General features: G+C 47.1%; 1 protein-coding gene across 3 annotated transcripts in view; it reads right to left on the minus strand.

Moving 5' to 3' along the window:
- The window catches only part of LIMK2 (LIM domain kinase 2), a 50733-nt gene that overhangs the window by 18285 nt on the left and 10435 nt on the right, over positions 1–22013 (minus strand). Inside the window, exon 2 of one of the 3 annotated variants that reach the window (XM_045826838.1) lies at positions 20060–20159. In XM_045826838.1, the coding sequence (XP_045682794.1) occupies positions 20060–20159 (100 nt within the window). Of the gene's footprint in view, positions 1–6756; positions 7169–20059; positions 20160–22013 lie in introns of those variants that run through there. The other 2 variants (XM_045826839.1, XM_045826841.1) reach the window with 2 other exon arrangements.

Below are 22013 nucleotides of genomic sequence, written 5' to 3' on the forward strand. Positions count from 1 at the left end.
TTAAGAGACTCTCTGTTCTTGTCAAGGCTTCACACCACGCACATTGGCCACATCCTTGCTTCTGAGGTGCTGCCTGAATCCTGACCCTGACACTTACCAGTTACATCATCTTAAGCAACTTATTTCCCTTCTCTGACCCAGTTTCCTCATCTGTTAAATGGACCACTATGAAAGTGAAATCATATGTATTAAAGTATACACAGTTCGTATAAAAGACCTAATACAGTAGGAACTTAGTACATGTTAACTATGAAAAATGATGATAGTGGTAGCTCACACTATTTGCCACTCATTCCCACTATCTGGGATAGCTCTGGGCAACTCTCAGTAGCTCTTCCTCATTGACAAAATGGGCCCAATAGCATCCAGCTACAAAGAGTCACTGTGAAAACTAAGTCAGTTAATGTTTAAGGAAAGCCTTTGCCAACTGTGAAGGGCAAGGCAAGTATATTACTACAGTAACTTGCTAGGCACTGCAGATATAAAAGGTCACCCACACCACCTTCCAAGAGTGTATAACGGTAGGAAAAGAGAATGTCTAAACAAAACTTAATTTTAACAATGCAAGGTAAGAGTCCACAATGAGTGCTACTACTTTTGAGCACTGCAGGGGGTAGAGGAGGGAGACAGGAATGGTTGGTTGTGGAGCTAGGAAGGTCTAGAGAAGCAGGATCCTGAGAATCCCTCTTTATGGAGCGTCCAATTCCCCTGGGACTCAACAAACACAGACGGTTTCTGCCATCAGCCAGCCCCATCTTGTAGCATTTCCTACTTGTCCTATACATGCTGAATTTCAGGGTCTTGAGAGCTTAGTACGGTGTCAAGAGTATGGATATGAAGTGCCTAGAAATGGCGCACTGAAAACCATGCATTACAGGAGACTGAGAGGAAGACTCTCTCCTGTACATTCAGCTCCACCTCCTCTCTGTAAAAGGACTGCTGGATGAGTTCCAAACTGGGAAAGACGTGGGTTCAAGTTCTTAGGAGCTACATGCTCTTGACTGAACCCTTTCTCTCTCTGGGTTCAGTTTCCCCACCTGTAAAATGAGGGGATTACACGATACTACAGATCCCCTCAATTCTGTGCATATCTGTGTTTGTGCAATTCTGTGCACACCTATGGATGACCCAAGGTTTAAATCTCAGCACCGCCACTTACCACCTAACTGATCTTGGGCCAGCTGCTTCATTCTCATTTGTGAAATGGCAACATCACCACCTACTTTCAGGGTTGAATTAAATGAGTTCTGGATGACTGTGAGGTGCCTAGCAGAGGGCCAGCACTAGAAGCAGGAGCTTCCTTCTTGCCTCCCACCTTCAGACTTAAAGCTCCTGGATACCTGTCTTTCTTCTTTACTAGACTGTCAGCTCCCTGAAGATGGGAGCAGTGTCCCATTTAATCTTGGTAGACTCAGCACCTAACAAAGGGCCTGATGGTAGGCATGGCAAGAACCAGCAGTCCAGGTTGGAGCAAAAGGGTTCGTGGTTCATGGTGACCAGATCCTGCCCTTCTTTTGGCTTTAGTGGAGAAAAGCTGGTGCAGATATATTTGTACCCAACTGTAGGCCTGGGCTCTATTACGCCCTAGCAATGGTATGTGTGCTGCAGGGCATGGGAGCACCAGAACACGTCCTCCTTTCCATTGTCAATATCCTGCTTTTGTTTGCTGCAAGTGATCTGGCCAGGCCCAGGATGGGAGCAGGGAGAGAAACCAGTGCAGGCATGTAGGTGAGACATGCCAGCCTGCTGGGAAGAACACCTGGCTGGAGAACAATATCACTGATGCACACATCTGTGTCAAGGAATGCTTCTGAGAGGCACACCCAGCAACACGGCCTAAGTCGATAGCCACAAATGTCTCAGAGGAACGGGAAGGTGAACAGCTTGTAGGAGGGCTATGGGTCCCCAAGCTATTTTGCTTTAGAACACAACTGCTTCTTAGGTCACCAAAGAAGTTGCCATTATAAACTTACAGTCCTAGTTTATATTCCAGGCACTCTATGAGGTAACATATATTATCCCTAATCCTGATCACACCCTGCAAGGTGATAGGATTAGCCATTTTACAGGCTAGAACAATGATTTTCAACTGGTGTGCTACAAGAATTTTTAAAACATGCAATACCTGACTATTTAGTCAGGGAGTCTGACCTGTTTTCCCTTAGACTGGCAAATAAAAAAAAAAAATTACAACAGCCAACACAATAATAGCCTCCTGATGTGAATGAATCAAAATTATACCTTTTTTGGTCAAATCAGTCAAAAACATAATTTTTGGTGTGCTGCAGAATTTTAGTAATTAGTTTATGTGTGCCATGAAATATAAAAGGTTGAACTAGGAGACTCAAAAACAGTGGCTAGTAATTTCTGCAGGTTACCTAATACATGACAGAGCTGGAATCTGAACCTATGTGCACTTGGCCATGAAGCCATGTCCACTGTGCTATAGTCCCTGAGTAAGGCAGCACATCTAGTAAGCTGGGCCTCGGGTCTGCGTCTGAGAAAATGAGGAGACCGGAGCCCTGAGAGCTCAAGTCCCTTTAGTGTTAACACTTCATGAGGCTTTTCCTTAAGCCCCAGCACTGCATGTGAAGTGGCGAGATTCTCCTCATTCACTTAGTCTGCAGCCTTCTGTAGTCCCCAGCAGTCTCTACCCTTTCAAGAAAAGAATCCAAACACACTCTGGAAATGTAAGGTGCTACTCAAAAATAAAATAATATAAAATAAAAAATCCCACCTCAGATTCTCAGTGGCTGTGGCCACAATGTATTCTTAAAGCCAAGGTTTTTTTCCAGCTTTCAATTTTTGAAAGTTTCAGGTAAAAGTCACAATCTGCCCTGGCTGCAGGCCCCAAGCCATCCAGCCTGAATGTGGTAGTACCCTGAGCCCAGGGCCAAGGCATCAGTCACCACACTCTCCACAGCAGCCAGTGCTAACAGAGCTGAAGCCCTTCAACCAGGGGAGATCACTGAGAAGGCCATGCACAGTGAGGACGACCTCCGAAACTCCTCTGGCAAAGCCCTACAGACGGCCTGGGTAGCTACCAGGTGCACCAAAGGCTGGCAGTCAGTTCAGTGGGCAGCTCGGATCCAAAATGAAGTCTTTTGAGTCAGCAGGGAACAAACAAGTTAAAAAAAAAAAGATAATCAATTGAGTTTCTCACAAATAACTCTTTTAAGACGTAGATCCTTGTTCCTTCTTTGCCACTTACTATGTGTCACCTAAGGCTAGTTACTTCATGACTGAACCTCAGTTTCCTCATTTGTACATTGGACATGATAAAATCTCATGGGGTTATGAGAATTAAATTATGTACAAATGCCTAACATGATGCCCGGCTCATGGCAGGTGTCCCGTGTTCAGTTCCTGCCCTCCCTCCTTTAACTTGAGAACACCGAGAGCAAAAGGAGGCAGACCCCTTTTCCTCCCAAGCCCAAGCAACATGGATCAGCCTCTTGGCCCAGAACCAGGTTTTTGTGAGTCGAGAAGACCCTACAATGAATTATTTATCTAATCAATAGATTCGAAGCAGTCCCTGTTAATTAGGAAATAGTTACTGCGGATGTGCAAGACCAAACAGGCAAGGTACTATGCTGGGAGATGCCAAGTGAAACAAGATAGACCCAGTCCTCACTCACATGCAGATTATTCAGGCCAAATGTTTACAGGTAAACTTTCAACCTTATGTGGTCATGGAACCAAACAGTCATTATTACAGCGGATTTACAGAGGTTAAAGAACAAGCCCTCCCATGTCCTGGTAACGGCCTGGCTGATGCTCAGCCTGAGTGTCACCACTGGGGATGAGATGCCAACTCGACCACAGGGCCCGGAGGGGCAGATATAACAGAGGTCTAAAGACTCCAGTCCGTCTGAGCCCTGTCTTCTACCACCAAAGATGCCACTGTTACCCCTCCTTCCTGGAGACCCTGGAGACTGAGGTAGGCTGTCAATTAAGCTGTAATAATTATGGAACATATTTTTGTCTTGTTCTTAAAAAAAGTAACCAAACACATAAGGAGCCTCTGGTCAGCAAGAAATAAGTGTTACCAGAGTGCATTGATTTAGTTCCAACCAAAAGCCAGGAAGCCTGTAGTTTCAAGTAACTTGGACAGTTGTACTGCAGTTAAGGGTAAAGCTTCGTGACTTGGAAAAAATGGAAAAGAGCTTGTGTGTCTCCAAGGAGCCACATGAGTTGCAGAGTTGGGAACCATTTACCTGATCCAAGTCCTTCATTGTTCAGATGGGGAGAAAAAGATCCCAGAGGACCTAAGGGAGCTGCCAAAATTTACTGCTAAGCCGGGCAGGGTTAAGAATAATTTTCCCTTTAAATATCGGTTGCTTTAAAACACAAAGATGCACTTGTTTTCTTCAAGAGACAATGTGTAAAGCAAGCCCATTAAATCAATGTTGGACATTAAGGGAAATTCTATTTAAAAAATTCTCTAAAGATGTCAGACAAAAGTTGCTCTTCTGTAAATTCCATTTTGAGGTGTTTTCTTATTGGGAGCACACCTATAATTGCACCTCACTCCTGACACAAGTGGCACTGGCAGAGGAAGACAGTGCACTCTGCTGAGGTCTCTGCCAGGAGGCAGAAATTACATTCTTTATTCCCTGCTCCCTCTGCCCTCCCTTGAGGCTGTCACGCCTGATCACGTCCCCATGGAATCTGGTTTCGTCGTTTGCCTTGCAACCACAGCCTCAGAAGTCCTGTGGACTTTTGTACTCCCCCAGAGGCTGAGGTCAAGGACATAATTTGTTCCACAGAATCTGGCAAGGGTCATGTTTAGGAGCCCAGGAGCCCCTATGCTCTGCAAAGGAGAAAACTGAGGCCCAGGGAGGGGTCAGGCGCCTGGTCAGATATCAGCCCTTGCGGACACCCTGTAATGAAGGGGGTTCATTACAGGTGGGAGCAGCTTTCTGACCAGCAATGACAGTGGTGACTGATTAGATTGATACCCGGGAGAGAAGAGTCTGGATGGCCCTTCCTGTGAGGCAGAGAGCCCATCGTGCTGACCTTCATTTCAGAAGGGGCTTCAGGAATGTGGCCTCCCATTTGGGGGATGGGAGAGGGTCTGTAGTGAGTGAGTGAGTCAGTCCCCCCACCCACCCTTCCAGCTGGGCAAACAGAGTTTGGGGAGGTGGGGGGTGGTCAGGTTCCCCAGAGGGGCTAGAGCAGAACAAGACAAAGGGCAGGCAGGAAGACCAGGGGAGCATCATTTGCCTGGCCCTCAAAGGTCCAGGTTGAGAATTCATTATCTGCTCTAGCTCCTGAGAAATTAGGTCCTGCCCCCAGAGATTAAAAAGGGCTCAGCATTCCTGACTCCTAAGGGAACAACCCCTCCCCCAAAGTGCCTTTCCAGGATTAAGAGTAAAAGGGATTAATGAGATCCTGGCTGAAACTAGTGGCTACTTCAAACACTTGGCATCTCAATTCCATCAGGTAAAATCTGCCTCCTAAACTCAAGATCGATTCCTATCAGCTCTTCAGAAAAGAACCTCTGCCATCCTTTTGATGTGCCAAGCAACCTCCAGGGGCTTTTTTTCTGCCCTCTCTGCTGGAAGAGGAAAGCAAACCTAGAGTAGTTCACTGTTGAAAACGGCTGCCTCATCTGAAAAATGGGGATATATAATGTCTCTAGGCTGCTGAGATCAAACGACAGAGCGCCTAGCAGGATGCCTGGTAGAGTCAGCACTGATGACCAGTTCCTCACCCCAGCCCCCAATCCAGAGGTTTCCCACCACTTTACCACAGTCCAGTAATTCTGGTGAAACCACATGGGGTTCTGCTTTTCTGCCCAGGGCCTGGCCACCTGACTAGTACCCCAGTAGCGAGGTCTGGGCATGGAGCTGGGTTGGGGAAGCCAGAACGGAGAAGTCAACCAGGACCACTGGTGAGGGGGAGGCAGGCCTTGGAACAACAGGCTGTTCCCAAGGAATGAAAACAAGCCCCACCCCAGCCAGGAATGACTCCCTTCTGAAGGGACCCTGAGGGCGACTAACCCCCCGGGGAGTTTCTGTTGGAGGTGGGGTGGGGCAGCGAGCAAAGAAAGGTAGGTCTGAGGTGGTGAGAAAGTTTCTACACCTCCCTCTGAGAAGCTCCACAGAAAGAGAGCCCCAGAGGTACTCAGGCCTGAGGACCTGGCATACACAGGGGCTGACCCTGCAGCTTGGGAACATTCCAAAGCCAAAAGCCCCAGTCTCAGAAGAACTTACCCAAGCCTTTCCCTAGCAACTACTCACCTGGGAGCTCAGAAACCCTTAAAGACCAGAGGCACATGTGCTTGCCATTAAAAATGCCTACTGTATACCAGGCTAACCACACCTAGATCCTGTCAGCTTCCATGCTGTTTGGCAAAACCTGTCCATCCTGCTTGTTGGGACAAATTCCCGGGCAGGCAGCACAGCCTGCAGGTAAGATATGTGAGAGCTGAAGGAACAGAACTCTACTTGTGCTCTTCCCCCAGAAGCAGTAACACCAAGAACAGGCAGGCAAGCTGCATCTTTTGGAGGTGCTTCTAGGTGTGTCTGGGAAGGAAGGAGAGCCAGAATTCCCCAGGAGCCTCTTTTGGGGCAGATCCCTCACCTCACCATTCCCAGAACATGGTGGGGAGCTTTCGCCGGGCCGGTTCTGCTTGGGAACAGAGTCTACTGGCTTCTGCCTGACAGAACCAATGGTCAGAGGACATGCCAAATCTGAGGAGATTCAGGACCAAAAGAGGAGATGGGGAGGGGGACTCAGAGCCCAACTCACCGAAAGGGGTCTCTGGAGGTGAAGTAAGCCGAGATGGACAAGTAACTCCCCATCTTCTTCCCACACCAGATAAACCAGCTCAGCTGCAAACCCGTCTGGGAGTGCCTCAGGCTGGCTGCAGACCGCCACCATGACAGGCCCGGGGCTCCCGGCACCTCTGGCTTCAGGCCGGCTGCCCAGTGCTCACCTCTCCCTCCGGAGCAGCTGAAAAGGCGTGAGGACTCTGGGCCACTTGCCCCCTGAAAGATTCCCAAAGGGGCTCATGGCTGGAACAACTCCTCCCCAGTTCTCAAGCTCAGGCGGCCCCTCGGGAGAACCACCTCTCTGCGGAGGCTACACGCACACAGGCATTCTTGGGCAGGGGCCGGTGACCAGCTAAGAAAGAAGCGCTGCTGTCAAGTTAGCCTTCCCCTTCGGCCCCACCCCTGATGAGGGAGGGAGGGAGGAAGAGGAGGGACTCCTCGCGGAACCGAGGTGTGTGGTTGGAGCAGCTATTAGGAAACAGACCTTGCAGGCAAGGGGTGGAGCTGGGCTAGAGAGAGGCTGTAGGCAGGCGCCGCAGCAGACAATAACCAGGGCTGGCTGAGTGTCCATCCCTGAGCTCAGGGAAGGGCAGGACAGGAGAGAGAGTGAGCACACCAGCCCCCAAGTTTCCCCAGCCTGAGAAGCTGCCCAAATGATGGAAAAACTGCTCGGAGGTGAAGAAAAACCCCAGGATACCAGCTCCAGGCCAAGCCACGCCCCCAGAAGGAGGGGCTCTCAGGCAGGAGAGACAGGTCCAGAGAACTGTCCCCTGGGTTCTGGGCTCTGGTCAGGCATCGACTTGTTCCTGGCACTAGGTCCCCCATTCATCCCTTCCTTCTGCCTGGCCTGGGGACAGCTCCCAGGGCTGGCCAATGGGGGCTGCCACTCCTCTTCTGGGAATCACTGAGGATGAGGAAATAGGCCGAGTGTTAACTGACATTGAAATGTTTCTCTATGTGGCAAGCACTATATAAGCACTCTCTTATTTCTCTGAAATGGGAATAATCTCCATTTCATAAATAGGAAAGGTGAGGCACAGAGAGATTAGGTAACTTACCTTAGGCCAAAAAACCAGTCAGTGGCAGGGCTGGGATTAAAACGTAGGCCCCTGTGACTCCCGTTCTGGAGCCCTTCACCCCAAGCTTCACTCAGCCTCTAAGGAAAAGAGCCCCCTCCAAGCCCTTCTGCAAGCAGGAGACAGCACAGGGATCAGAGCCCCAATCGTCTGTCCCCTCTCTTTCATTCATTTGTTCACTCCAGAATGCCATCCATCAGCCTTAGTGGGCAATGGGACTTCTTTCACTGTGTCCATGGTAACCAGGCTTCTCAAACTGAAAAAATGGGGCATGAGGGAGGCCAGGCCCAGGTGCCTGTGGGGACGATGGGGCTGGGATCTGGAGTGGAGGCCTGCCCGAAGAGCCTCAGCTACGGATGGCTGAACCAGAGCCCACCACTGGGGGAAAGCCCCTTATCCACCCCCCTGTAGGATTACTGAGGGGAAATGCAAGGCTGCTGGAGAAGACTGGGGCCCTAGTGTCCAGAGCCCACAGTTGAACGTGAGGGAGTGATACCAGCTCTCTTGCACCAGGCACAGACTCCGCCCCACTGAAGTCACCCTGTCACCATGACAGGAACGTCTGTGGCAAAAGTGGTGACTGCATTACAAGGGGCCTTTTTCCATCCCCCTGCTGACTGGGCACAGGAATAACAATGACTGGGACAAGGTAGTGCTTGTACCCTCTTATAAGCTATCATTTATTGAGTACTTAATACACTCCAGGCCCTGTGTTATGCTTTGTGCCTCTATTTTTCAAAAATACCTTTACTGTGGTAAGTATAGATATAAAATGTTAAATCTGACATTATGACCACTTTTAAATGTACAATTCTGTGGCATCAGTTACATTCACAATATTGTGCAACCATCACCACTGTTTCCAAGCCTTTTTCATCACCATAATTTATTACATTTTAAAATGCACCTGTCCTTTGACCCTCCTGGAGCTACTCCTCTACCCCACCCCAGTCCACCCCCTTGTCCGTCATGCTTCTCTTTGTCTGAACTTTAATTCATGTAGCCGGGCCCCAGTGGGTTCCCAGGACTCTGGTGAGTGGCTTCAGGGTCCACTGTCTGCCCAGAATCTGGCCCGTGTTGGTCCTGCAGTACCTTGGGCTCACCCTGGATGAAATTTTGGCCCTAGGTCCTATGGGTGAACTCCATGGTTGCAGGCACAGGGCTGTGTCCAAGGGGTGGGAAGGTGGGTGGTTGGCACACCCAGGGTTAGAGGCTGACCAGGGCACAGTCCCAAGAGCGGGAAAATGTTAAGCGAAGGGAGAAAAACATGCCTAGCAGCGACTGTCTAGGGACTCGAATTCTCTATCTTCTGATGCAGAATTAGACACCTTACCCATTAAGCCCTGCAGCCCCTCGACAGACAACTGCGCAAGCTTGTCTGGGCTGCATCTATTATGTATCATACTTACATCGCCAAAGCATGGATGTTCATCCCCATTTAACAGACGAAGAAACTGAGGTTCTGAAGGGTTATGTCACTAGCCTAAAGATAAACAGCTGGTAAGTGGCAAAACTGGGTTTCAAACCCAGTAAGTGTAATTCTAGAACAGGAACACGTTCTCTGTAACAGGCCAGAGAGCAAATATTTTAGGTTTTGCTGGCCTACACAAATACAGGTTCTGTCACAGCTACTCAACTGTCACTGCAGCACAGAAGTGGCCATACATACTCGTGTAAAACGTAAACAAATGGATGTGGCTGTGTTCCAATAAAACTTTATTTATAGTCACTGAAGTCTGAATAATGGGCTACAAAATACTCTTTTGCTCCCCCCAAACATTTAAAAATGTGAAAATCACAGGACTTACAAAAACAGGTGGTGGGGCTACAGTCTGATGATCTCTGCTCTAGAGCCAAGGCACTCGACCTCTGTTTATTGTCCTGAATAGTGAAGACCAGCTTTTGGCATTTGTGTCGAACTCAGCCGTGTCTGTCTCACACACACATCACACTCGAGCTCCAGAGGCAGCAGGAAGAGCACTGGATAGACGCTCACCCTGCACCAAGTGCTGCTTGCAGCACTCACACATCTGAATCTTAACCAATACTAGTCAGTAGTGCTGTGACTTTCCCCTTTGCAGAGGAAGAGATGGAGGTACAGAGAGTTTAACTTGCTTGTCTGAGGTCACAGCTGTGTTAGCGAGACATGAAATCAGGATCCGAACCCAGGCTGTCTATATTGAACTTCACCATTGCTACGCTGGAACCCAGCCTGGGCCCAGAGCCAGACTGTCTGGGTCTGAATATGACAATGCACTGCACATAAGCCCTTGGCACACAGTCTGGAACACATTAAGGGTTGATAAATGTTAGCTGCTAATATCATTAAGACTATTGTTACTACCACTATGGGCTAGCTACGTGTGGCCTTCAGCAAGCTGTTGCCTCTGTCTGGGCCTTGGGCCTTGGCTAGATCTCTAAACAGCTTCCAGCTTCAACATTTTTCAGCCCTCTGATGTTATAGAGGGCTCCGTTTCCCTTGTGTCACAAGTTGAGTTTAAACTTCTTGAGCCAGCCCTAGGGGATCAGAATCCTGGACTCGGGGGCCATACAAGAGAGGAGGTGGGGCAGCATGAAAGGTAGGAGAACAACACACAGGACACTGAAAGGGGGCTGCCCAGCTGGAGGGCTGGAAGCTCTCTTTCTCCCAGCCACAGAGCCAGCTATTTCTCACCAAAAATCTATTATGTTCCCCTGTAATTCTATCAAGCAAGAAGGGGGGCCCAAATTAAGTCTGGAACTAGCAAATTATCTTCTAATTGCACCCTGTAATTTCCAACTGATGAACACAGTGTGGACGGAAGAAAGTGCAAGCCACAAAGAGACGGGGGCCAGGGAGCGCATGAGCATAACTCCTCTTGACATTTCACACAGCTCTGCTGTTCCAGCGGTGGCGGGCGCAGTGAGTCGGTGTCTAGGAATGTGAGCAGGAGGCTGCAGGCATTCTCTGCTCCCCCACTCCCCTTTCAAAGGACTCAGTGGGTAGGTGGGTGGGTGAGTGTGTGGGTAACTAGTGAGAGGATTTCTCAACGCCACGAAAACCAACTAGAAGAGGGGCAGCTATCGCTCCATGTTCTGAGATGAAGCAATAGCTCCTCCTAAGCGGAATTCATTTGACTCCCATAAATCCAGACTTCAGGAGGAACCATCGAAGGACTTATCACCAGATGTGATAAGCTGCTGGCCACATTAAAAAATTTTTTTAAATTTACTTTAGACAGAGAGGGCAAAGAAGGGAGAATGTACGTGCGAGAGACACTGATTTGTTGTTCCACTTATTTATGTATTCACTGGTTGAATCTTATATGTGCCCAGACTGGGTATCAAACCCACAACCTTGGTGTATCAGGACGATACTCTAACCAACTGAGTTACCCACCTAGGGAGCTATTGGCCACTTAGACCGCAGTGTGCTATGGTTCCTCAGGGCCAACCTCAAAGGGCCCAAACCACCCAGAAGTGGGAGGTGAATGGTTACACCGGAGGATGTATTTTCCCCTCTTGCCCTTAGATACCAATCCTGCATGGAAAGCTGCCCTTCTAGGTCCACAAAGCAGCTGGCAGAGTATTCACCAGTTACAGCTACCAGAGGCATCTACAGGGATTCTTGGACTGGCAGTTAAGGACAGGATAAGATGGCAAGAAAGGTGTTAATCTCCTGCACATTTCACAAGTTGGAAACATGGTGGGGAGCCAAGCAAACTGACTCTTGGGAACTAGCTGAGATGCAGGGCTTGAAGGCACCTGTGAAGACTGGAGACATCAGCCTCCAAGGCCAACAGCCTCAAGTGAGCACTCTGGGGAGCAGTGGTGAATGAATAAACAACCCAATCTCTCCTCTGAAGAAGACTCTGGTCAGATAAGGTGAACGCTAGGAACCGTGTTCACGTGGGGCCCACTACTGGCTGGGAGGACGCTGACAAGGGAAGGCAGTCCCTGGAGACACTGTAGCTTCTAAACCTTGCAAGGTAAGCTCTGACACCCCCAATACTGACCATTTTTCCTGCCCTGCTCCTCCTCTCTTCCAGCTTATTTTCCATACTATCGCAGTGGTTGGCTTTCTAAAATGAAAGTCCCAGAAATTCTACTGCTAAAAATTTTGCCTAGAGAAATATTCCTACAGATGTACCAAGACATGTGTCCAGAACTGTTTAACACCAAAAGATTAGGCCCTGACCGGTGTGGCTCAGTTGGCTGGGCCTCCTCCAGCAAAGCAAAGGGTTGCTGGCTCAATTTCTTCTAGTCAGGGCACATGCCTGGGTTGTGGGTTGGGTCCCTGGTCAGGGTGCAAACAAGAGGCAACCAACTGGTGCTTCTCTTACACCAATGTTTCTCTCCCTCTTGTTCTCCCTCCCTTTCCTCTCTCTAAAAACAAATAATAAAATCTTAAAAAAAAAAAAGCACCAAAAGATTAGGAACAATCCATGTGCCCATCACTAGGGGTGGGCTAAATACCACAACACATCCATACAACAACATACTGTGCAGCTGCAAAAAATCATGAGGTAAACCCTAGGTACTGCAACAGAAGTGTCGTGGGTCAAGTGCCACGTGAAAAGTCCAGTGTCAGAAAGAGTCCAGAGTATAATACCATTGTTTAAAAAGTTTATGTACATAATCCTTAGAGGCTCGCTGGAAGATCCTGCCACGTGGCTACCAGTTTCTCCTTAAAGTAGTGAGACAAGAAGCAGGGATGAAATAGTATTTATTTTCTATTTTGATGTTGGTTACAATTTTTTCTTACACTTAAGTGCTGCTTTTTTAAATGATAAATGGACAAAACAAAAAAGAAGTCCCACAGTTTAGAACAAGTGCCTCCTCACACTGTTTTCCTAGAGCTCTTGTCCAAAGGCAAAGTCTGCCTGGGTGTCCTGCGCTCAGGGTCCCTGCGGCTCTCTTCAGCTTCCCCACCAGGGTCACCACTCTAGCCACCTCCTGTCCCACTCCACTTCCAGACCCACCCACATAAGGTTTCTCTCCCCAGCAACACCCTAAGTCTTTGCTCTCTTAGCTCCTTCTGCAGCCTCCTGTGTCCCTAGCTGGTGGCTCTCTCCTCCTTTATCCAGGTCCAACTCCTACGGAGCCCCAGATTTCCTCCGGGAAGGGCTCCCTTGACATGTCCCCAAGCACATCACAAACAGGAATGGCTCAGAGACAATATCTATCTGTCTACCAGAAGATCAAACTACGTGAGGCCCACACCTAGATGTCTAATAAATAAACATGTTTCAGGACCCCCATTGTGAGCAACTACATTACTAGAACGATGAGAATAACTCATTTATAAAGCATTTTCACCTTACAAATGGCTTTTACACTCATCACCTAGTTTAGTCCCTGCAACAATCTACCAAGAAATATCTATCGCACAGGAAGGGCAAGGAAAGCCCAGAGGTGTTAGGTAATTCATCCAAGGTTGCTCCTGGGAAGTGTAGGACTGCGATTAAAAGCTCAAATCCTATGCCCTTTCCTCAACAGGTGCCCTAGTGAGGCACTCAGGAATCCTGTCTCTCCAACACAGGGCCCCAAACTGCTGGGTATGCTGAACTCCTGCATCTTAATTTTCTAGATTTTTCTGCCCACATTCCTACTATCAGGGTATCATGAAAGATTTTATCAAATGCCTTGTGGAATCAAGAGTCTCATGACTAACAATCATGAAGTAAAATCTAGTTAGTGATGACTAATTCACTGCTGCTGTATCCTTAGCTCCTTTTTCTAAGCACTCACTGTCCACCTATTCCATCATCTACAAAATTCCACAGAATTTGTCCACAAAATTCCATCAGAATTTTGCAAAGGAATCAAGTCAAAATGACTTTTCCCCAGATCTTTTTTTCCTCCTTTTTGAAAACTGGTACAGTTAGCCATCTCCATTTTTTGTTAAGATTTTATTTATTTTTTAGAGAGAGGGAAAGGGAGGGAGATAGTCAAGACTGAGGGGTTGCCTCACGCACCCCTTACTGAGGACCTGAACGACAACCCAGGCATGTGCCTTGACTGGGAGTTGAACCGGTGATCCTTTGGTTCGCAGGCCGGTACTCAATCCACTGAGCTACACCAGCCAGGGATACACAACAACCATTTAAGGTCAGAACCATTTCCCCTTTTATAGATGAGGAAACTGGCAAAGAAAGATTAAACAGCTGACTCAAGGTCAGGTAGCTGGTAAGAGAAGCTGGGATGGACACTTAAGCAGCCTGACTCCGAACTCAGATTCACTTTGCTATACCACCTCTAATGCAGTCTGGGAGGTCTTATAAGACGAAGACAGAAACACAGCCAGTGGATGGGCCGATGAGTCTGTCTCTGGAACATTACTAAAAGAATTGTTTCAGGTAGAGACAGAATGGAAGCCAAACGACAGCCCAGTATATAATATTTTCTTTCTAGAGCCATTATTACGAATACTCCATATTATTACCTGTTTTTCAGCTATCTGAGGAAGCCAGTTAGGAGACCAGGCCAGTATGCCAAATCCATATCTCCAACAGCATTCAATTTGGTGCCCTTAATAGAGCAGAAGATGCTCAAAATTATATGTGGACTGTTGGTTTGAGAAGCACAGTGTGCTGCTAACCCTTGACACATTATGCCATTCTAATGTCTCAGAGTGCGTTCTTCTCCGTTACCTCCTTAACCCTCACAACTACCCCACGAGGTGGGTTACTTTCATCACACATTATAGATAAAAAAACTGAAGCTCACGGCGGCAAAGGAACTCACCCACAGTTATACAACTAGCTGGTTCAGTTAAGACTAAAATCCAGGTTGTCTTCTGATCCCTGGGAATCCCAGTGCAAAGAGAACCCTCTTGAGAGCTACAGAGACCTGGGATCAAATGTCAGCTCTGTGTGACCCTGGGCAAGTGACTCCACCCTCCTGGGCCTTCCTGTTTTACTATAAAATGGGGTTGCAGTGTTATTGTGAGGGCTGAATCAGCTGATGTGAGGGAAACTCCCAATACAGTGCTTAATAAATATGTCACCCATCTCTGGCCCCACCCCAACTCTCCATCTCTGCCCAGAACAGCAGCTGTGGGACTTCTATAAGGTCTTAGTTCTTTCTTCCCAAAGAAGAGGGCAAGATTAAGGCACATGAAAGCTACATGCTGCTGCTACATACTAAGAGTCCCATTGTATGTTAATGTTGGTGTCCCCTGTGAGGGCAGAGAAAGGCCCAGGTGTTTTTCCTTCCCTTCCTCTGTCAGAAAGATCCCAGTCCCTTGTTGGACAGCTAGCCTTAATGACCTGCTGGCTGGCTGTTTCCTCAGAGATAAACTAGACAAACGAGTAAACCAGAATCAAAGGCTTGAGTCAATAAATGCAGCAGCAACATCAACAGTACAACAGCAGATGGCAGGGTTGCTCCACTGACTCTGAACCCAGGAGCTGGAGGCCCGGGAGAAATTTAACAGCCCTTTTACTGACATTTGAGAACTCATGAACCAACACCCTTCAATGTTATCTGACACCTAGTGTGTGGCAGGCATGGTGTGTGTTTTTACCCTGAAGTCACAGAAGAGAAAACTGAGCCTCAGAGAGGTTACATGACATACCCATATTCAAAAATGCAGAGACTCTTCTAAGCAAGGAGTCAGAAAGCCGGTGTTCAAATCCTAGCTATGTTACTTACTAGCTCTGTGACTGTAAGCGAGTAACCTTCATTTCCCTACTTGTAAAATAGGTTAAGACAGTTCTACAGTTCTATAGTTATTAGGCTGTTGTAAGAATTAAATGAAATAATACACATGAAATGCTTGGGACTTGTCTAGTGTAGAGTAAACACTCAATAAATGGAGCCTATCACTGTAATTCTAATTCTACCATGCTTGTTTAGATGGGGGTTTGCGTGAGAAAATGAGGATGATTTTCAGCATCACGAAAAACACCCTTGTCATCAGCCAGCCTATTACATCACAGTCTCTGGTCACTACGTGTGTAATTTCTTCACATAAATTTAGCGGAAACCGTTTGTTGCCTGATGAAGTGATAAGTTTTCTATCTGCACTACCCCTTTTCTAGAGCACAGGCATGAGAAATCACTTCTCAAAAGAGAAAGTTCAAATAGTATGTGTTTGGTCCTGGCTGGTGTAGCTCAGTGGATTGAGCCCTGGCCTGCGAACCAAAGGGTCACTGGTTCTATTCCCAGTCAGAGCACATGCTTGAGTTTTGGGCCAGGTCCCCAGCTTGGGGTGTATGAGAGGCAACCACACATTGATGTTTCTTTCTCTCTCTTTCTCCCTCCTTTCCTCTCTCTCTAAAAGTAAATACAAATCTTTAAAACAAACAAACAAACAAACAGTATGCGTTTGTGATCCTGAGAAAAGGCCATAACCGTTCCCAGGAGCCTTAAGAGCAGTGGATTTTCCCCTCTGATAATGCTGTTAGGAACAGGGTCAAGTCACACAGTCCCAGGCAGGGGCCATAAAGACTAACAGAGGCAGCTTTTCCCTCCTCCCATGAGCCCTCCTCCTGAGTCAAACATCTCCGACAAGAGTGAGTGAAAGAACAAGTCAGAAAACTTGTCAAGGTTCTTTGCTTTGCAAATATGCCAAGAGGCCAGGTCACCATTCACAGCTCCACACCTTAACTTCAGCTACAAAACAACACGCAGTCCTGCTACTTTTCTGGCCTCCCCCCATGAGAGGGAGCCAGTTCCAGAAAACTTCAGAGAATGGCCCCGGCTCTAGCACCAGTGGCACTGCTCAAGGAAAGGGAAGGCCAGAGGTATTCAAAATCTAAACAGGTCTGTTGTAAAGGTTGAGGAAAGGAAGCAAGAGGGCTGGTCAGCCAGGTGTCCAAAGATCAGAGGGACCCTGGCCAGGTGCCCCACTGTACTAGTACAACTATAGACGGGGCTACTTCCAGCCACTTCCAGGAGATCTGTCAGCTGGCCTCCATGTACAGTCCCAGGTTCCAGCTTTAACTGGCCTTCTATTGTCCCAGGGACCTGACAAACTGGCAGAAGGCTGTCACTGTCAGGATTAAGGATGTGGCTGCAGACAGAGGATAGAGTAGAATAAGGAGAAGTGAGGGGAGGAGTTTGGGCCAAACCCTAGAAGTTTCTCCATTCAATATCCAGCCCCACCCTGTGATTAGGAAAACAAAGGTGTGGGGGGAAGGGGAGAAGAAAAGTCATTTCCTTTATTGTAACTGCAGCCCAGCTGGGTAGAGCAAGACGGGGGAGTCAGGAAGAATGCATTTATTTGGGAGACTGAAGGGAGGGTCCTGCTTCTAGCAGGCCTGCACCCAGAGACTCTGAATTCATCAGAGAATTACAGGTGAGCTGGGGTGGAAGACACTTAAAAAACCATTCAGGCTGATGCCTCATACTCCTCATAACCCAGGTTACTTCTGGAGTCAGACAATACAGTCCTTCCTTCCTTTTGGGCAAAAGTCAAATTGGCTCCAAAACAGCTCTTCTCCCTGGAGCAAATGACTAGGCTCCAGGTCATCCAGACTGTGTGGGAAGGCTCAGGAGTCAGGAGATATTTCAACATGTCCCTTTAATAGTGCTAGATTAGGAAGCCTCTGCCCTTAAGACGAAGCTGTCCACGGCAGACAACCTGGATGCTCTACTTACCCCACAGGCATGATCTTCGCTTTAATTATGCGAGGGTAGTTCAAAATTAACCTTAATCCCTGAGGCTCCACATCAGATGACCAATGAGTGTATACGTAATAAGAAAAACAAATGTATGCATAAGTATATAGACATACCCTCACAAGGTAAACTAATAACTACTAAGAGTTTTCTATGTATCAGGTGCTGTGCTAGGCACTTTAAATAGATTATACATCTAATCTTCCCAATCAACCTTGTGGGATGAGTACTATCCTTAATCCCATTTTATAGATGAGGCACCTGAAGCTCAGGGAAGTTATCTAAGGCCAATTAAGAAACTGCAAAGCCAGGATTTAAAACCAGACAGTCTTATTCCACAGCCTGCACTCTTAGCAGACTGTGATAACGTGCCTTACCTCTTTATGAGCACGTATTTGTGTGTCTCTCTCACACACACACATTCTCTCTCATGTGCGCGCGCGCACGCACACACACACACACACACACACACACACACACACACACACACACACACACACACACTGCTATCTAACAAGGTAGCAACGGACCCAGATCTACAAATAATCCAAGACTTCGGCTCTAAGACCAGCTCCTGTTGTCCATGGCCTGTCTGTGTACCTCTGTGTCTTTTTGGTATCGGGCCTCTCATCTCTGACATGAAAGGGTTATATCATACAGTATGTAGTCCCTTCTGGTTCTGAAGTTCTTTACTGATAGGAAAATCTAAAAATTCCAAAGATTAGCTTTGTCCTATCTGGTTCCGCTTATTTTGGATAGAAAACATTCACACAAATAGGAAAACAGCAGGTACAAATATGATCAGGGGTTAGATGCCAAGGCAAGCCTTGACCTGGGAATTCATTAGGTTCTGATGCTGCTCTTTAGCCTCAGGTCTAAAATAAAGGGGCTAACCCAAGGCTTTCTCTATAAGGTCCATTGTAGCTCTGACAACTCTAGTCCTATCCTACTAAAAGGCAGAGTAAGGATACAATCAACTTCCCTGAGAGTAAGAGAAGGAACCAAGGCAATCAGATAGACACAGAGTAGACTGAAGAGCTCTGAGTTAGAGCTGAAAAGGAAAAAAAAAAAAAAAAAAAAAAAAGCTGGTTCCTCTCCAGCACTTCCAGAGGCCAGCACTCTTCAGGCCAACCCCCCACGTAGCTGGGGGGTGGAGTGCAAGTGCTTAAAGGTCAATTAAATTACTTGATATCGGCATGGGGGATGCTTTGTAGCAAGAGCTGTATGTGGGTGCTGGAATTCAGAGCATGAGATGCCTGCCAGTCTGTTTCATTCTCAGAGTGTGAGCACAGCTCCACCATTTCAGACCACAGGGCCACACATGCCCACCGAGCCTCTGATGAGGAATGACTGCAGGCCAGGTATTGTTTCATGTTTTAGAGAATGCAGAGACAAGCCCCCACTCTTGAGGATTCTAATCTCACCGGGGAAAGGAACAACCATTCAGTGGGTGCCCACCATGTGCTGGGCCCCTGCCATATATTATTTCATTCAATCTTAATAAGCCTGAGATAGATTCTTAACATCCACATTTTCCTGATGAGAAAATTGAGCCTTAAACAGCAGGAACAAGTCTGACTCTAAAGTTTGTGTTATTTTCAAGAAACTGTGCTGCCTCTAAACAATAAGAACCATAATAAAGTTAATAATAAAAAGCAGGAGAGAATAATCAGCAACTCCCTAGGCAGCAGAAGACAGTAGCCCAGTAGCTCTGGCCTGACTAAGGGTCACAAGGTCAGACCTCTGGCAGGCTAATGATAACAACCTGACCTAAATTACGTTTCAGCTCCTGAGCCCTAAGGTGGAACGACCAATCTCCTGGGTACTATCTCATGAGACCTGACAGAAAGACCCAGAAAAGACTTCAGAACTGTTCTTAAAAAAACAATTTGTTCTGAAAAAACAATTTATTTCTCTTACCTCACTTCTGACCAATCAGCTCCCAGCACAACTCCAACCCCTAACCCGTGATTTCTTGTGATTTTGCCCTCAATAATCGTAACCTGTGTGCCACTGGGGAGTCGGGTCTTCAGAGCATAAGCGCCCCATCTCTGTATTGGCCTATTCAATGTTAAAACTATTTTTTTCTTTCTATACTTCAACCTGCTGCTCATTTCTTTGAGAGAGGGAAGCAGACCTAAATAGATAGATAGATAAAATAAAATAAAATAAAATAAAATAAAATAAAATAAAATAAAATAAAATAAAATAAAATAAAATAAAATAAAAGCAGGAAATTAGGAAGACAGCCTGCTGTGAAGAAGAGCGGCTTTGAAAACTACACTAAAAACACCCCTTAAGGCATCTGTATACTCAGTAGTGTAGGCTTGGGAAAGTCACTGTTTCTGGGCCTCAGTTTCTTTACCTAAAAATTGAGGATGCTGGGACACCATGAAAAGACCTCCTTTCATCCTCCCCAACCCTAGCTGCACCTGGCCCATTTGTGGCTCTTCCACGTTCACCCTGGCACATCCCTCCCTGCCCCACACCCACCAAAATGAAAACTCTCAAGTCAAAAGCTTGTTTTTGTATTTTCCAGAAGAGGAAATAGGTCCGAGCCTGTAGGGCACTGACAAAACAGGAGGACAGACCACTTACCGGAAGCAAGAGCTGTGCCAGGCCTCGTGAGCAGTCCTGTACAACCGCTGGCTCGGAGCAACATGGTCCCCACAGCCCTGACACCTCCAGGCATCGTCACCTGCACACAAAACCAAGGAGGGGTTCAGAGGCCCAAAGTACTGAGGGAAAAGGGGATGAGATTGCTAATGTGTGGGATAAGTCTGAGTTAACTGACTCTCATATTGAAAGGGTTAGTCCAACATTCAGCCAGATGAACAATTTCCTCTTCCACAAGGTCTCTGGTAAGCACAGCCCACTCATCTCCCCAGGGAGAGGAAATTCATGGCCTCAAAAGTAGTCTCATTTCATTTTTTAAAAAATGGTTCTGCCCTGACTGGTGTGGCTCAGCGGGTTGGGCATCATCTGCAAACTGAAAGGTCACCAGTTTGATTCTCAGTCAGGGCACCTGCCTGGGTTGTGGGTCAGGTCCCCAGTTGGGAGCGTGTGAGAGGTAACTGATCTGTGTTTCTCTCGATGCCTCTCTCCCTCTCTTTCTCTATAAAAAAAAAAAAGCAATCTTTAAAAAAATGGTTCTGACTATTCCTTTTTCTACTGTAACAAAACCTGCCTTTTCTACAAGTGTCAGTCCTTTTTTAATGAAATAAACAAGGTTTCTTTTTCGGATGATCAGTCTTTCTACAACTACTCCCAACCAGTACCCAGAAACTTCTCTCTAGGTTAATGTTATTGCCTTCCCCTATTCCTCAAAAGCCCTGGTTGTGCAGATTTTCCATCACCTAGTCCAGGAGCTCATTCATTCAACCAACGCCAAGGGTCCTCTACAAACTCTACATTGAAGGCTGTTGGAAAAGAGCATCCCTGCTCCTCAGAGAGCAAATCCACTTGAATAGAAAGAAACATCCTCTCATGTTGTAATTTTTCACTTAGATGTTCTTTCAGAAGTGGAAGTAAACTGCCATTTTAGTTCAGAAAAAGAAGTTATGGGTATATAAGGGAAAGAACATTTAATGAATGCCTCCTACAGGCCAAGAACTATAGTAAGCACTTCCTCATTTAATTTTCAAAACAACCATGTGAGACAGATATGATACACTCATTTAAGGGATGGGATAATTAAAACTTGAGGTCAGGGGTGACAGGCTAAGTGGCAAATCTAGTATTCCAATTCAGGTCTGGTTCATTCTAAAGCCCACGCTCTTTCCAATCCATCATGTTAATTCCTACTCATTCCAATTAGGGGAACCAGGAAAGTCTCTGTAGGGGAAGCTGACACTTGAGCTGAGCCATGAAAGGTGGGAAAGATTTACCCAAGGCTGAGAAAGAATGGGGAAGGGCTGTGCAGGCCGAGATATTAGCATGGACAATAGCAGAGTCGGTCCACATCCCTCCAGGAGGGATAAGACACAATACACCTGGTGTGGTTCAAATGCCAACTTCTTGAAATAAAGAGGGCAGCTAAGATTGCGCTGTGGTACCTCGCTCAGCCCTAGAAAGCAGGGCAGGGTTGTTACAAGAATCCCTTGTGAGCTCTGTGTATGCAGCCTTGTTCTCGCTGGGTAACTCCAGACTGCCACAGGCACAGTGACAGTCACCAATCCTGTTTCACAGGCACAGGGGCCATAAATAGACAATGCATGGCTCCGGACATTTCCCGATTGCTCGGCAGCATTCTGAGGCAGCCAGGGCATAGACAGCTGTCCTTGTACCCCAGAGGAGAATTAAAGAAGCTGGCAGAAGGCTTTAAAACATCGACCCACCCCATGTTTCTTCTAGTTCCACAGTGATAGGATATATGAGGTCTGTCCAGAAGGTATCCAGCCATGTACTATGAAAAAGACATTTATTGAAGACCATGCAAGATACAAGAAACATTGTACATAGACAATAAACCTCAGTTCCCTACAAAGCAGGCACCTTGCGACCTACTCACACAGTTCTCCCAATCGCCATCAGCTGCTCCATTGTATTTTCC

The sequence above is a fragment of the Phyllostomus hastatus genome, unplaced genomic scaffold (genome assembly GCF_019186645.2).
Source record: "Phyllostomus hastatus isolate PE091 unplaced genomic scaffold, TTU_PhHast_1.1 phas_scaffold_760, whole genome shotgun sequence".
NCBI lineage: Eukaryota > Metazoa > Chordata > Mammalia > Chiroptera > Phyllostomidae > Phyllostomus > Phyllostomus hastatus.